Genomic DNA, 17,006 nt, shown 5'->3' with positions numbered 1-17,006 from the left:
CCAAGTTCGACATCCTCAAGGAAACACCCACGAAAGACATGTCTCTGATATCTGATTACTGTAAAAAATGGCGACTAATTCCTAGCACTGCTAAAACGGTATCATCTGTTTTCCATCTACACCATGCCTCGGCCTCGCGTGAGCTTAATGTGCAGCTTGGCGATACGAGAATCCAGCATGAAGCCCAGCCAGTCTATCTTGGCGTTACTCTCGATCGCACCCTGTCATTTCACGAACATCTCATAAAAACTGCAGCAAAGGTGGGCGCGAGGAATCACATCATTGCAAGACTGGCCAGCTCCTCATGGGGCGCGAGCGCTTCCACACTATGATCATCCTCTCTGGCATTATGCTATTCCACTGCAGAATACTGTGCCCCAGTATGGTTCCGTAGCCCCCATGTCCACTTGGTCGATTCCAAATTATATTCCTCCATGAGGATCATTTCTGGAACCATCCGTTCCACCCCGGTTCCATGGCTGCCAGTTCTTAGCAACATCGCCCCGCCAGATATTCGTCGGGACGCGGCATCATCTAAGTTCATTTCCCACGTCTACGCTCAATCGGACCTGCCAATATACGCGGATATCTTCGCTCACCCTGTTCAACGCTTGACGTCTCGTCACCCAATCTGGTCCCCTACGCCTACACTGAACTTCTCTGTTCCAGTCTCTTGGAAACAGAGTTGGCAGTCAGCTGAGGTAAAGAACAAACACCTCATCACAGACCCCTGCATGCGTCAACCCGGCTTTGACCTAGCATGTTATGATTGGGCCCTCCTCAATCGCTATCGAACAGGCCATGGCCGGTGCGCCGTTATGTTCCATCGCTGGGGAGCCAGAGACGACCCGAACTGCCCCTGCGGCTCCAGACAGACTATGACCCACATAGTCAACGACTGCCACCTCTCCAGATTCAAAGGAGGTCTCGAAACTTTACATCAGGCTCAACCTGATGCTGTTGACTGGCTACGGAAGAAGGGCAAATGCTAGAAGAAGAATTTATTCCTTTTTGTTGCCCTTGTTGTTTTATTGTTGTAGTTATTATTGATGTTATTGTTGTTGGACAGGACAGAGAGAAATAGAGAGAGGAGGGGAAGACAGAGGGGGGAAGAGAAAGACAGACACCTGGAGACCTGCTTCACCGCCTGTGAAGCGACTCCCCTGCAGGTGGGGAGCCGGGGGCGCTAGAACTGGGATCCTTACTCTGGTCCTTGTGCTTTGTGCCTCTGCACTACTGCCGACTCCCCAATTAATCTTTTTTTTTTTAAATTTTTAAAATATTTATTTTCCCTTTTGTTGCCCTTGTTTTTCGTTGTTGTTGTAGTTATTATTGTTGTTGTCGTCACTGTACAGGACAGAGAGAAATGTAGAGAGGAGGGGAAGACAGAGGGGAGAGAAAGACAGACAACTGCAGACCTGCTTCACTGCCTGTGAAGCGACTCCCCTGCAGGTGGGGAGCCGGGGACTTGAACCGGGATCCTCACTCTGGTGTTTGCACTTTGTGCCAAGTGCGCTTAACCCGCTGCGCTACTGCCCAACTCCCCAATTAATTTTTTAAAATCTAAATTTCTTTAAAATTCTATCTTTTGGGTTGTTTCTTGTTAGGTTTATATGGGAATAACTGCCTATGGCAAACATGGTTATGTCTGATAGTTATTTATATTTTTAAAAGAATATTTCAGTATAAGAAGCCTAAATGATAATCTAGTCCAAGTCTTTTTTTAAAATATAATTTTATTTATTTATTTATTAGAGACAGAGGGAAATTGGAGGGGGTAGGGAGAAAGAGACACCTGCAGCCCTGCTTCACCACTCATGAAGATTTCCCCCTACAGGTGGGGACCAGGGTCTTGAACCTGGGTTCTTGAGCACTGTAATGTGAGCACTTAACTAGGTGCACCACCGCTTGGCTCCTAGTCCAAGTCTTAATCTCCTAGAGGTGGATTCTAAAAGAGGAAGGTTTAGGCTTACACAGCCGATTAGACATAGACCCAGTGTCACCACAGGCTTCTTTCAGTTTCTGGTCCAAAGGTCATCTCTTAATTATGCTGCCTACCGGTGAGTTGAGCTGTGTGAGAACTTGGTATTTAAAAATCTGCCTATGCAGCTATCAAGAACAATGAACCCACCTTCTCTGACCCATCTTGGACAGAGCTAGAAGGAATTATGTTAAGTGAGCTAAGTCAGAAATATAAAGATGAGTATGGGATGATCCCACTCATCAATAGAAGTTGACTAAGAAGATCTGAAAGGGAAACTAAAAGCAGGACCTGATCAAATTGTAAGTAGGGCACCAAAGTAAAAACCCTGTGGTGAGGGGTAGACATGCAGCTTCCTGGGCCAGTGGGGGGTGGGAGTGGGTGGGAGGGATGGGTCACAGTCTTTTGGTGGTGGGAATGGTGTTTATGTACACTCCTAGCAAAATGTAGACATATAAATCAGTAGTTAATTAATATGAGAGGGGGAAAATCAGTTGTATGTCTCAAAGTTTTTCAAAACACAAACTCAATCTTTTTAATATATAGGCTGTATATCTGATATGCGGACTCTCTCAAAAGCCTAGACCAAGTAGATTAGAAGCATCCAATAGCACAGCTATATACAAGATACTGGATACTGTACAGCAAACCATAACAAAAGGACTTTTCAAAGTTAACCCAATTACCAAATAATGTGATGATAACATTAACTATCGGTTGTCTTTTTGAACCCTAAGACAGCAGGAACCTCACATCTCCACTATAGAGCCCCTACTTCCCCCAGTCCTAGAACCCTTGGATAGGGCCCACTTTCCCGTATGCCTCTCCCAATCCATACCAAATAATATTGTATCCACCAATCACAACCTAACCAACACAACGATTGCCACCTCAACATGCTTCACCTCAGACTGTGTCCAGAGACTTCACGTGTGGAATGACAACCCTTCAGCTTCATTACTCGGGTTCCAGATGCCATCAGGATGCTGGCCAGGCTTCCCTGGATTGAAGACCCCACCAATGTGTCCTGGAGCTCAGCTTCCCCAGAGACACACCCTACTAGGGAAAGAGAGAGGCAGACTGGGAGTATGGACCGACCAGTCAACGCCCATGTTCAGTGGGGAAGCAATTACAGAAGACAGACCTTCTACCTTCTGCAACCCTCAACGACCCTGGGTCCATGCTCCCAGAAGGATAGAGAATGGGAAAGCTATCAGGGGAGGGGGTGGGATATGGAGATTGGGTGGTGGGAATTGTGTGGAGTTGTATCCCTCCTACCCTATGGTTTTGTTAATTAATCCTTTCTTAAATAAAAAAAAAATTAAAAAAAATAAAAAATAAAAATCTGCAATATTAAATGTGATGAAGGACAGAAAAGAGAGTGGGAAGTCCTGGAAATTCTGGCTATGAAGAGATGAAGAGGGGATGAGCAGTCTGGTATTCGTTTTTTTTTTTTTAAATGCTGCTCTGCTATTGTCTTGCTTTTATGTTATTTTGCTTTATTTGTTTTTGTTTATTTATTATTGAATAGAGACAGAGAGAAATTGAGAGGAAGGGGGAGATAGAGAGGGAGAGAGACAGAGGGACACCTGCAGCCCTGCTTCACCACTGGTGAAACTTCCCTCCTGCAGATGGGGACCAGGGGCTTGAACCTGGGTCCTTTTGCATTGTAATGTGTGCGCTTAACCTGTTGTGCCATCACCTAGCCCCTTCTATGTTATTTTATTATAGCAGTCCAAACAGGGCTGGAATGGGGCACAGACACCACAGGACTCTTATAAAAGAGGAAGAGGGGGCCCTTTGTATCCCTCTATCCTCCTCTTTATTTTCATTATTATTTTATTGCTACTCCTCTTGGTTTTCAGTGGCTCTAATGGTTGCATTAAGCTGTTTAACATAACATGTTAGAATTCTTGGCACAGGGCTGGTAAATTAAACATCATCAATGATAGTTGATTCTCCTCCCTCTTAACCTCTATGTGGCATTTGTAATCTTGGTTTCCTTTCTGTTTTCTATTTCTGCTCACCTCTCCTCTTTGATTATTCTTGTTTCTCCCAAATTGGTTTTGGTGATTGTTTGTAAAGGGTAATGAGTGAAGGGAAAGGAGAAAGGTCAGAATATCTACATTTAAAAAAATTTTTTTTATTATCTTTATTTATTGGATAGAGACAGCTAGAAATCAAGAGGAAAGGGGGTGATAGAGAGGGAGAGAGACAGAGAGACACCTGCGGCTCTACTTCACCACTTGTAAAGCTTTCCCCCTGCAGGTGGGGACCAGGGCCTCAAACTCAGGTCCTTGTGCATTGTAACACATGCGCTCAACCAGGTGCGCCACCAGCAGGCCCCACCTATTACATTTCTAAGCTGAGTCGACTGGCTGATGATGGTGTCTGCTAAGACCAAGAGCAGACATACTGGAGCAAACACACATTTGGAGAAGCAACATTGCATGCATTTTGGCTTTGTTAGGTTTAAAGTTCTTGTGGAACAACTTAAGATGTGTTTTTCTCAACTACGGGGTTGTTATTAAATTCATAACCAAAGCCGTCTTTTGTCTCTTCCTTGCTTCACCAGATCTGTTCTTGTATAAGGCAATTTTTGGATCTTATTTTGTGTGAAATCACTCAGCCTGTGGGCTATCATGATTTCACAGTTATTTTGATGTTAAACTGTAGATTTAAAAAATACATAGGGGAGTCAGGTGGTATAGCAGCGGGTTAAGTGCACATGGCGTAAGGATCCTGGTTCGAGCCCCCTGGCTCCCCACTTGCAGGGGAGTCGCTTCACAGGTGGTGAAATAGGTCTGTAAGTGTCTATCTTTCTCTCACCCTCTCTGTCTTTCCCTCCTCTCTCCATTTTTCTCTGTCCTATCCAACAACGACGACATCAATAACAACAACAATAAGACAACAAGGGCAACAAAAGGGAATAGATATTTAAAAAATACATAGTATATGTTTATGTAGTGTGTAACTGCTATTGATTTTCTTTCTTCTTATGTTAACAAAATACCTTAGAGATAAAAGAAAAAAAGGTTGTTTTGGTAGACCATGTGCTTTTGAAAATGTTGATGTTGTAAGTCAACAAAATAAAAACAAAATGAAAAATAAATTAAATTTTTTTCTCTTGGTATCTATCTCTTTTGGGGGAGTACACATAATTTCTGCTCCAAGTTTTCCACTCGTTTGGAATGCCCTTCTTTCTTTTTGACTTAAAAAAAAAACTCAATTATTATCATGTTGTTCAACCTTAAACTGTTTCAGGAGGCTTTTTAAATTATCAGTAATGATTCCTTCGTTTCCCAGTTTACCAGAGTATTACATTCTTTTTCATACAACCAATCATTTGATCATAGCACACATTCTGTAGTAGCTTCATCTGTGCTATTTTATTTGTCTAGGACCTAAACTCTTTGGGGGGCCATGCACACACTTTGTATTTCTTTTCCTTCGCTCACAGTGATTTGCACAGTGCTGAGTACAGTTAGTTGGTGCTTAACCAACGTGACAAACTGATGCTTTCAAATGCAGATCTGTAAAAGAGTTTTCCCAATCTAGACTTTGGAGAAGCAGGTATAGAGATTTATGGATGAATTCATAATAATTATAGTTCTAATGAGGATAAAGTGATCAATAAGCTGAACAGTTGATGAGAAAGTACAGAGGTGGTAAAAAATGTAGTTGGATTCTTTTCAGACCACATACATTGGTAAGGATGAATAATCAAATCATCGTGAAAATAGAGGCATTAAGACATAGCTAGAAATTAAATAGAGCTAAATTTTCAAAGATATCTTCCTTTTGGTTATTTATAATAGCTTCCTACAAAGGTTTTAATGCAAACACAATTTTTAAAAAATAACTGTCTATAAAAAAGATTGAGAATTTAACTGAGATTTGCAGAGTAAAGACAATTATTTAATCTTTTTCTCATGATTCACACAGTAGACATTTGAGCTGGCTGAAAGAATATCACAGCCATGGCATAATGGGTTTATTGGCTAGGTCTAGTAGCTAGACAATTTCTTTCTTTCTTTTTTTTTTTTTGACAATTTATTTCTTCTGAGTTTTTTTTGAGCTTTTGAATCTATATTAATTGAAGTCACATGGGTCTAATTAATAGTGTGAAAGAGCAGAGGGACTCGTTTATACTTTAGGGTAAAAATGCACTTATTGGGGAAGAATGATTCAGTTAAAAACAGTAACTCCAAAAAAAAAAAAAAAAAAAAACCACCCAAACCACACTGGCAGTTACCAATAACCTTGTGATACCTCCACTGTGATCTCCTGTGGACCTACAGGCCACTTGTGCTCATACTTTTCTTTCATGGTTTGCTCCGTGTCAGCTGTTGGATTTGCATTGTCAACACGCACTCCATGGCTTGGCTTACCCACCAGATTTTGAACAGATTTTACCATATTCTTTAAATCCTCTGGGTAAGGAGTTGGATATCGTTTTAGGTTTATTTCAACCTAGAAGTTTATAAAAAGAAATTTACAGAAAAATATCTTCAGCAAGCACATTCACCAAACAACTCCCCTCTATGTGCGACCAAATGCAGTACAGTGAGTGTTGTGTAGATGAAGAAACGGCCGTAGTGCAGCTAGTTTGGGGGACTTCTCCTTACTCTGTCCCTTCTACCCTTCTAGATTTAAAACACTTTTTAAAAAATAGCATTTTATGTTGACCTACTCTACACATGGCTAAAATAGTAGTGACGTTACTAACTAAACCTGGATAATTTCTGAAAGTTTAATTTACTGCCAGTTGCATTTATACTAGAGAGGTTGCTTTCTTCCCTACCTTAGTTATCCATAAAGTCATTTTTTTATCTTAAAAATATACTTGGAATATAATGCTGGTGAGGAAAGGCAACTCAAAAAATTGTGCAAGTGAAGCTATCATGTATGAAAAAATTGAAACTTGACAATATCTGCTACTCAAATATGCATCTGTTTGGTTGATTAGTACTACATCAAAAGATAGAGTAGCAAGTTCTTGATAGTCTCTCAGATGTGCTTTAGTGTGGAATCATCTAGTTTTTGACATAGTAAATCAGTGTGCTTGGTAGGCAATGATTTATAATAAGGGGAAATAAAATACTGAGAATACTTTGAAAATATATTTAAAATGAGGTGAACAAAAGCACTTTTGCTAATAGTTATCAGCTGTTTATCTCTAGTTTATATTCCTTTGGGGTGGGGGAGTTGGGCAGTAAGTAGTAAGCACATCACCATGTACAAGGCCTTGGGTTCAAGTTCTGCTCTCCACCTTCAGGGGGGAGGCTTCATGGTAGTGAAGCAAGTACCGCAGGTATCTCTGCTCTTCTGTCCACCTCCCCTCTCAATTTCTTTCTCTTATCAAATAAAGGAAAAAAAGACCAGACAACTTTAGATTCATTTTTGGTGTATTTGTCTGACTTAAGGGAAAATAATATTGATGATTATTCCTATTTAACTTAGATAATACGAAATATTCCATATAGAATATCACATTATCGAAGTCCTTGTACTTAGAAAGAAGTAAATGCAGATTATTCTTGGTTAAAGGGAATGGGACAAAGCAGGGGCACATTTATTATCTGGCTTATTCTAATAACCTTGTCCTTGTGCATCTGAGTAGAATCAACTTTACAAAATGAAATGGTTGATGTAATTGTGGTGAGTTACGTGCCTTTGGAAAATGTGTGAAGGAGGGGCAGTAGAAGGGAGAGGAGAAACAGAAGAGACTCCAGAGAGGGAAGACTGAGGAAGGGACAGATAAGGTGAGAGGGAGGGAAATCCATATACCACTCCCTGCCTGTGTAGCTCATGGGATGTAAGGAACTATGGTGGTGGGGTAGGTGTGAGGATTATAAGTATGAATCCAAACACTTTTGCTTATCTGCAGTTTTAGCAAATCCACCAGCTGTGTTGTTCTGACATATATATTTTTCTTTTGACTCATTTTCATGACCAAACGATGAAATTTGATATTACTTGGTGATTTCTAACATTCCTTTCACCACTAATAATACAAATTTATTTATTTTCCCAATGAATTTTTGGAAAGCCGATAGAAAACCAAATGATTCTGTTAAACATTATTTAGATGTAGTTTAATCTTCTGTATTCCCAAGTAAGCAAGGATGAAATTAATGATAAATAGAAATAAAGCTGCAAAAATATAACATGAGTATAGTATAAATATATCTCAGAGTATTTAATTGATAATGAATTTTTAAATGAACTTAAAAGGAATATCCATACTCAAAGTTCACTGGTATATATGAGTTCTTGTATCTGCTTTTTTTAAATATTGGTATTAGTAATGCTATTCACAAATTAAATCTATATAAATATAAATTAAATTGTTAAGCTTGTTTAAAAGTACTTTATAAAAAATGCGAAAAGTCAAAAGGTGAGAGAAATGTAACTTCCAGAATGGCATGACAATATGCCAGTTATGAACCTCTTTTAATATATTTAATTTTCAACAACCTCTGGGATATGAGTGAAAATAATTTTCAAGCAGAAAATTAAAATGAAATTCTATGTACCTTAAAAAATTACCAATGCTAAAAATCACACTTTAAATCAAAGTCCTTTGTTAGTTCAATTAAAGATTTAATTATGTAAGGTAAGCTATTTTTTTTTTATATATAGTTGCAGGGCCTCATTTGACATAATTAGATGACTACGCTGCCCATATTTTCTGGTTGTTTATAATCAAGTTAATGTGGTGTTTCAGTTACATCACTGTGATGCATTAGGGTATTTTATGTTTACATATATATATATATATATATATATATATAAATTTATTGGGGAAGTAATGTTTTACATTCGACAGTAAATACAATAGTTTCTATATGCATAACATTTGCCAGTTTTCCGTATAACAAAACAACCCCCACTAGGTCCTTTATCATCCTTTTTGGACCTGTATTCCCCTGCCCACCAATCCCCAGAGGCTTTTACTTTGGTGCGATATGCCAATTCCAGTTCTATGTCTGTAAATATTGACCATAAGCTAGCGAGGCTTAAACTCTAGGGCTTGCCACTTGCATGAGAATGGGCCAGTCTTGAAGGACATCTTTATGTGGATATATATATATATATTTTTTTTCTTTTCTTTTCTTTTTTTTTTCGTAAAGAGTCTCCTCTTCAAACTGGAGGCATCAGGTGTCTTAGATATACTCCACTTCCAGAATTTATTGTATTTGGAGTCAGAAGACCTAAACTTAAGTCCTAGATTTGCCCCCAAAATAGTTACCAATGAATAATATTTCTATGCAGGTTCTATTTATGCCAAGTGGGAAAAGTGATATCTCTTCCACACAGTTGGGTTAATCTAGAGTGAAAATGAGATAGTGAATATAAAACTTCTCTGCAAAATTCAAAATTCTCAGGAATTATTTTTAATGCCAGAGTGTGCTTACATATTTTTAAAATCTTTATACTTTCTATTGGTGTATTGCACCAAAGTCAAAGACTTTGGTGGATAGGGGGTTCAGGTCCTGGAAGATGATGGCAGAGGAGGACCTAGAGGGGGCTGAATTGCTATGTGGAAATGTTATGCATATACAAAATATTGTATTTTACTGTCGACTGTAAACCATTAATTCCCCAATAAAGATAGAAATATTTTAAAAAATCTTTCTATTTTTGGTGTACTAGGTTCCGATATATTTATTTCTAACCATAGGCCCTAATGCAGTGTACATAAAATGCAGAATTTTAGGGTATTTAATTTATAATAGTCTATATAGAATCAATAATGCTTTTATTTAAACTACTTTCCAGTATCATAAATATACAAATTTTAAATTTATATCATGTTGAACTAATAATTACTTTTATCATTTTCATATTGGCTTAAATATGAAGAATATGATGAATAATTGATAACAATAAATCATTATAATTGAATCTTATTTGAATTTTAGAATCTATAACAGCCTTTGTTCCTCTTTTACAGAAAGATAACAGGGTCTGGGTAAGTTACTTGCTCAAGGTCATCAAGCTATTAGGTAGTGATGACCAGATTCAACTTCAGGTCTCTGACTCCAAAGTTTATGATCTCCAGCTGTGATTTGACTCAGAATTATTATGTCCATCTAGCATGTGTATTTGTATAATCTCATGGAACAAATAGCATGTATCTGAAGCATGGAGTTTATGGAGTTAAATAGTACTAACTTCCTTTAAAAATATAAGTTGAACATAATATTTTAAAATTCTTTATGAAACTGTAATACTCTGTAGTTCTGTTGTTTTAAATTCTGTAAAAGCATACTTCGTCCTTTGTGTTTTGCCTGTTTTCAACTCGTGTGTAGTGCCTCAGAAGCAAATATGCATAATAATACTAAAGGTCAAATAATGCCTAAATACAAAAGCACACCCTTTATATCCTTAAATATATAGGTTGGAAATACTCCCTTGTTTTTATATGGGATGAAAAAATATAGAAATGCACTTAATATACATTTTGGTAGAAACTATGGTTATCACTCACTATAAAGTATTTGTTCACTTACATATACATTTTATTAAAATGAATATATTTATTAAAATATTATTTTATTTTCAAATTTGAAAAATAGAAATGCTTCATCAAATTCAGTATAATGGCAAGTCTAAATAAAATGAAGTAAATTCAAATAGTGGCTATAAGATGTTGGAACCCCACCCCACCCCAGAATTTAGCAATGAGGATAGAATTCATGTTAATATTAAATTCACATTGCACAGTGGTTTTCTTAAGTAAAGATTAAATTCTAATTTGATTTAGTGGTAAATTCCAGTAAGAGAAGTGATATTTAATGCTTTGGTTACTGATTACTAGATATCTTAGTCTGGGTATTGACTGGAACATTTTACATAGACACAAAACTGTTAGCTAGGAAAATGCATTCTCAGCTTGCCTTATATTATTGAAAGAATATAAGACACAGGATAAGAGTCTAGTCCATTACATGTCAATAGTAAAATTAAAAAAAAAATGCAGTGTTCCTTCACATCCCACCAAGACATGTTTTTTTTTTTTTTTCGTCTATCACTATTTATTTTGTATAAAATGCACAGGCAGAAATGAGTGCCACAAAAATAAACTCTTGAAACAACTAAGCCACTTCTATAAGGAAGCCACAACTCCCAAACCAGTCTTCTTTTACAGGAATTCTCATCTGGAGTGCCTTCAAGTTCAGGGGAAATTGATCATTTTCAACAGATGTTGCCCTTTGTGCTCAAAGTCTATTCTCAGCAATTTTTAATCAATGCCATGCTGCTTTGAGAATCAAGTTTTAGTTATTGACTCTCCTCCAGGATTGATAATATAAAAATAATTTGTGTAATCAATAGTGTCATCAATATTCTGCCCAACTATTAGTATTCCTGCATTCTAGAGAGAAAAAAAAAATCTTTAAAAACAAAGACATGAAAAAAAAAAGAAGGGGAAAAAAAAAAGGTAACACCCGATGATAAGCCAAGTCAGATATTCCACCAGGCCTCCCCACCCCATCGTCAATGTCAGTAAATAAATAAAAAAAAAAATCAACTTGAGATCAGACACTGGACATCGGAAGGCTTCTATATAATCAACATTTTTCCCCTCTAGTCATGAAGAACATACTCCATAAACCACTGTTCCCAGGTTGCCTCTCCAGGGGGCATTCTCTGACCCCAAGCACCTAGGCCTACCTGTCTGCCACTTAGAGAGGGTAGAGTGGTGGATTGTGCTGCAGCTGGGAGTGGAGTGCACATGCTCCTTTCCTGCTGGAGGCCACTTAGACAACCCCATGCCAGCTGTGGGTCATTCTGGGGGACGGGCATATCTTGGATCTGCTGATCACACCTGGCCCATGGTGTACAGCAGTCGCCCGACAGTCTAGCAGGTTGGAGAGTAATCCCACGCTGGCCCCTTTCCCAGGGGGCTTGGCAGGAGTGATCCTGTGGGAGAAGGAATCTCCATTTTCTGGGAGAAAGAGGAGCACTGTAGCAATACTTCCACTTTTTCATTATCCTATTGCTTGATTGCTTTTTCATTTTGAGTAACAAATTTAAAATAGTCATCAGAAGATCAATTTTAATTCTATGTAGTAAAACAATACCAAATATAGGCCACTAGAGGGTCACAATTTCTTCACACGATGCACACTACATACACTCGAAGTAGGCATTATACTCTAGTCCATTTGGAAATTGATGGCATAGGTTAATAATTACTTTTCATACTTCATGTCAATTAAAGGTGAAGTGATTCTAAATTTAATGTACATGTAATGAACCAGAATAGTAATTGGTTTAGTGTAAGCTTTCCGTATAGCCCATACATCATATGTCCATGATGATTTATTTAGAAGTTTGTTTGTGTTCTAATTTGTCCAATAGCCAAAGACATTGGAAATATTCAAATTAGTCAAAGTCAGGCAGGTTAAGAATTCTGAAACATAGTTTCACCAGTAGACAAATAAACAAAATATAAAAATAGTGAAAATGAACTCTAAAGTATAATGAGCTACTTTGTAAACAAGCTTGATCATAAACCACACAAACTGGGCTTCTAAATAGCTATATGTATTTACTTTATGTTTTCATTGACACAAAGTATATTCAGTGCACTATTTTCTTACTAAATTCTTCATGTGTAGATTTTTAAGTGAAGTAATGCAGTTCATAATGAAATAATTAAAAAAAAAAAAAACCAGAAAGTCAAGTATAGAATGCATCATCCATTGATTCTGGATTTACATATTAAATCCTCAAAAGAAGAACCAGAATCATCTAAAGGTTTTTGTTTCAGTTTTGCATTTTTTCAAAGAAAAGTAATCTCTCTTTTGTTATCAGACAGTACTAATCAACCATCTAGAAACATTAAAAAAAACCCAATCTTTTATTACAAAATTGTCATTATGATTTAGGATCCATTTTGGGTTCTCCTTAATGATACAATCAAGTCTTGTCATTATCTTCTGGTCTAATTTTTTAGTAAGGTTCTAGTACGTATTGATGTTAGAAAGGAATGAGGAAACAGAAAAAAAAGAAAGGCCAGATAACATAATGTATATCTATTGATAGGATAGATATACAATTTTACCTAGTAATTTCTAAGAGCGACAGCTGTAGTATCCATAATGAAAAAGTCACACAAGTAATATTGTACAAATTAATGAGATTCAAGATGTTTTCATGATGACACAACATAACAACATGGTGTTAACATCTGTATCCACTTGGATACTTTTGAATTTAAATCTGACTGATGAATAATTGATTCAATCTTTTAAAAAATTGTTTTTTTATTCCCTTTTGTTGCCCTTGTTTTTTATTGTTGTAGTTATTGTTGTTATTGATGTCATTGTTGTTGGATAGGACAGAGAGAAATGGAGAGAGGAGGGGAAGACAGAGAGGGGGAGAGTAAGAGAGACACCTGCAGACCCACTTCACCGTGAAGCGACTCCCCCTGCAGGTGGGGAGCCGAGGGTTCGAACTGGAATCCACACGCAGGTCCTTGGGCTTTGTGCCATGTGCGCTTAACCCGCTGCATACTGCATTACTCTGATTCAACCTTTTTACTTAACTTTGGTAAGAGATTTAAAAAATATTTTGATGTGAAAAAAATAAAAATCTATATTCCCTGAGGCACCATACCATTATGTTTTGCTATTAGAAACTTGCCTTTATTAGAGCTTCTCCTTACATTGAATAGTACCCATACAGTCTTCCCAAGATGCTTTTAGAGATTAGAACACAGTATAATATAGTAACCTGTAGGTTCTCTCCTTAGTTTGACATCATGCAGTGTCAAACTTGGGTACTACAGAGATCAGATTTGGTGATGGGGTGAAGTCCATGGGTCAGACTTGTTTGTTTTAGCTTTCTCTCCTCCACCTTTTTATTCTGTACAGCAAATCTGCTCAGTCAGAACTGGGATGTTAGTTTCAAACTGAAACACATCAAGTGTCCAGAACTGCCATTCTGATAGGCTACAAGGTTCTACCGTGAGATTGAAAGGCATAAGTGACAGAGGGCAGAGGGCAGAGGCAGAGGGCACTCAATCTGCCTCAATATCTGTTTGAATGATAATAATGGACAAGCAAGGATAACGAGTGGGGACAACGACAAAACAAAATTAAAAGGTTCACCTTCACTTTCCCAGCATTTTCATCATCTTCCTTTTTTTCTTCAAATTCAAAGGCAACAGTCATGCGTTGTTGTCTCTGCTCTTCCCACAGTGTCGGGTTAAAACTGTCACTGTCTGACTGGAAATCTAGATTACAATTAGTTAGATTACAAAATTAGTTAGATTACAAAGTATTACTGATTTTTTTGCATAAGGTGTTATTAGTAGAGTTTATTATACAGTGCAAAAATGATAGGTATTACAAACACAAATATTTAAAAAGAAAACAAAAGAAAGAAGGGAAGCACAGTGAGAAAAGAAAGAAGAAGATAATGAGGAAGAAGATGATGAAGAAGAGAGAAAGAAGGAGAAGGAGGAAGAAGAGGAAAAAAGAATCAAATTTCTTTGGCATTACTTTATTTTTTAACATCTTAAGTCAGGGTTAGTTTTCCCAAGTCTGCATTAATTATATATTTGGAAAAAATAATTATACATTTGGATTGGTAAGTTTCTCAGTGCAGAGGGTGTGTTCTCCATAGTGTAGTAAAATAAAGCTCAGCTCAGCATTTTAAAACACTCTTAAGCTGCCTGACAGCAAAATCCTAGGAAACATAATATGTTCACTTTACTCATGACAAAGCTGAGGCCAGGCTTTAAGAGACTGGTTTAAAATCATGCAGTTTCTTTGTTGCCAATTCTATTCTATGTCTGTATGATTACAAAATCTATGTTACAAAATCTATATTTATAACGACTAAACTATACCAGGATTTTTTCGTTTTTGTTTTTACAATAAAAAACTGTGTGAGACTGCATTTCCTCCCTTTTGCTGTACCCGGGAGGGATACTTGTATTACAGGATAATGAATATGAGAAAAATTCAGTTTTTAATATTAACTTAGCACTAACTCTAAATGTATTTCATATTAACAAGGAAATGAGTAACTTGTAAGTCTTTTTACTAAAATGATGTACTAATAGTAATATCTTCTTTGCACAATTATTGTTAGTATCACATACAATGGAAAGGACTCAATTTAAGTTGTCTTCTTTTCTAGATGATGATCTTTATGATATATATTTCTTTTTCTAAAATGTCACTGAGCCTTGTGCCTGCAGAATGAATACACCACTCTTGGTGGCCATTTTTTCCACACTTCCCTCCCTTCTTCATTTCTTTTTCTTTCTGTCTCTCTTTTTCTCTTCCCTCCCTCTTTTCCTTCCTTCCTACCTCCCTTCCTTCCCTCCCTCCCTCCCTCTGTTTTGATAGATACAGAGAGAAATTGAGAGGGAAGGGGGAGTTAGGGAAAGAGAAAGAGAGACATCTGCAACATTACTTCACAGCTTGTGAAGCTGCCCCCACCCCCCACAGGTGGGACCTGGATCTTGAATTCTGGTCCTTGTCTATGATAAGGTATGTGCTCTACTGGGTGTTCCACCACCCAGTACCTTATATATTTTCATATTTATATTATTATTATTATTATTATTTTAGACCAGAGCACTGTTCAGCTCTGGCTTACGATGGTGTAGGGGATGGAACTGGAAACTTTTAGAGCCTCAGGCATGAGTCTCTTTGCATAACCATTATGCTATCTACCCCGCCCTGTCTGCATATTTGTTGTAAGGGCTTCTGAAAAATAAATGATTATACTTCTGCTTGAAAAGCCAAAGGGTAAGGGTAACCCATTTTAAGTTCAAGAAAACTCTTCTCCCAGTCATGAAAGTAACACAATCAATTCGAGATTATTTCCTTAATATCATAGCTACATAGGTAATCCTAGATCAATTCCTAACATCAGACCTAACTTGATACCTACCTAGCTCATTAGGGGTTTCATCTGTGGGACAGGATCTCAGAAGTAAGTCACTGTAAGACACCTTCCATTTGTTTTCTACATATTTTTGCATAAAAACAACCCCCTGAGAATCTAGAAAGGTTAATATGAAAATATAAATTTGTACAAGTAACTTGTACAGTTTTGGCTTTTTTTTCTTGATCATTTATATTTAATTAGATCACTTTATTGGGAGGTAGAAGTGGTGATTCACAAGACTGTTATTTTTATTCACTTATTTACTTAGGAATTTATTTCTAGGCAGCACTTCCCAGCTCTGGCTTATGGTGCTGGGGGTTGAATCTGGGACTATTAGTGTCTTAGACATGAATTTTTTTTTTTTTGTGTGTGTAACCATTATGCTATCTCCTTAGCCCACAAGATTGTTCTTGTCATATGAATACAGTATCTTATCACCTCATAATAGGTGGCATAATTCTAAAGAATTACCTTATAACATAGTAAACACAGTGACTTTTTAAAATCCAACCAGTAGGTTTTATCAAAGTCTGCAAAATACATATGAAAATAATGTTTCCATTTCTTACGTCTACTTTTCTTATTTTCTCTAGAAAGTCAAAAATCTGAATAAAAATCCAAAAATACCCTCAAATGATTAATTTATACCTGTAAGTAATGACTAAAGTTGCTTATTATATAATAGTCTTAAAAATAACATTATATAAGCAAATAGCTTATTTTAAAGGTTGATCTGTGGGGGGACTATGGTGGTTATCTTTGGGGGTAGAACTTTTGTGATGGAAGTGCTGTGGAACTATATATACCCCTATTATTTTATGCTCTTGAATCACTAATTTAAAAGAAAAGTTGGTTCTGGGAGTCGGGCTGTAGTGCAGCAGGTTAAGCGCAGGTGGCGCAAAGCGCAAGGACCTGTTTAAGGATCCCGGTTCAAGCCCCCAGCTCCCCACCTGTAGGGGAGTTGTTTCACAAGCGGTGAAGCAGGCCTGTAGGTCTCTCTCTTTCTCTCCCCCTCTCTGTCTTCCCCTCCTCTCTCCCTTTCTGTCCTATCCAACAACAATGACATCAATGATGACTACAACAATAAAACAGCAAGGGCAACAAA

General features: G+C 37.3%; 1 protein-coding gene across 2 annotated transcripts in view; it reads right to left on the bottom strand.

Moving 5' to 3' along the window:
• The window catches only part of LRRC7 (leucine rich repeat containing 7), a 583,417-nt gene that overhangs the window by 112,688 nt on the left and 453,723 nt on the right, over window positions 1-17,006 (bottom strand). For both annotated transcript variants that reach the window (XM_016189360.2, XM_016189361.2), the window contains exons 16-18: window positions 14,107-14,231; window positions 11,663-11,911; window positions 6,254-6,454 (exon numbers count right to left, since the gene is read on the bottom strand). In XM_016189360.2, the coding sequence (XP_016044846.2) occupies window positions 6,254-6,454; window positions 11,663-11,911; window positions 14,107-14,231 (575 nt within the window). The remainder of the gene's footprint in view (window positions 1-6,253; window positions 6,455-11,662; window positions 11,912-14,106; window positions 14,232-17,006) is intronic.

Source organism: Erinaceus europaeus, chromosome 13 (genome assembly GCF_950295315.1).
Source record: "Erinaceus europaeus chromosome 13, mEriEur2.1, whole genome shotgun sequence".
Taxonomy (NCBI): domain Eukaryota; kingdom Metazoa; phylum Chordata; class Mammalia; order Eulipotyphla; family Erinaceidae; genus Erinaceus; species Erinaceus europaeus.
This window is presented reverse-complemented; position numbering and strand designations above follow the sequence as displayed.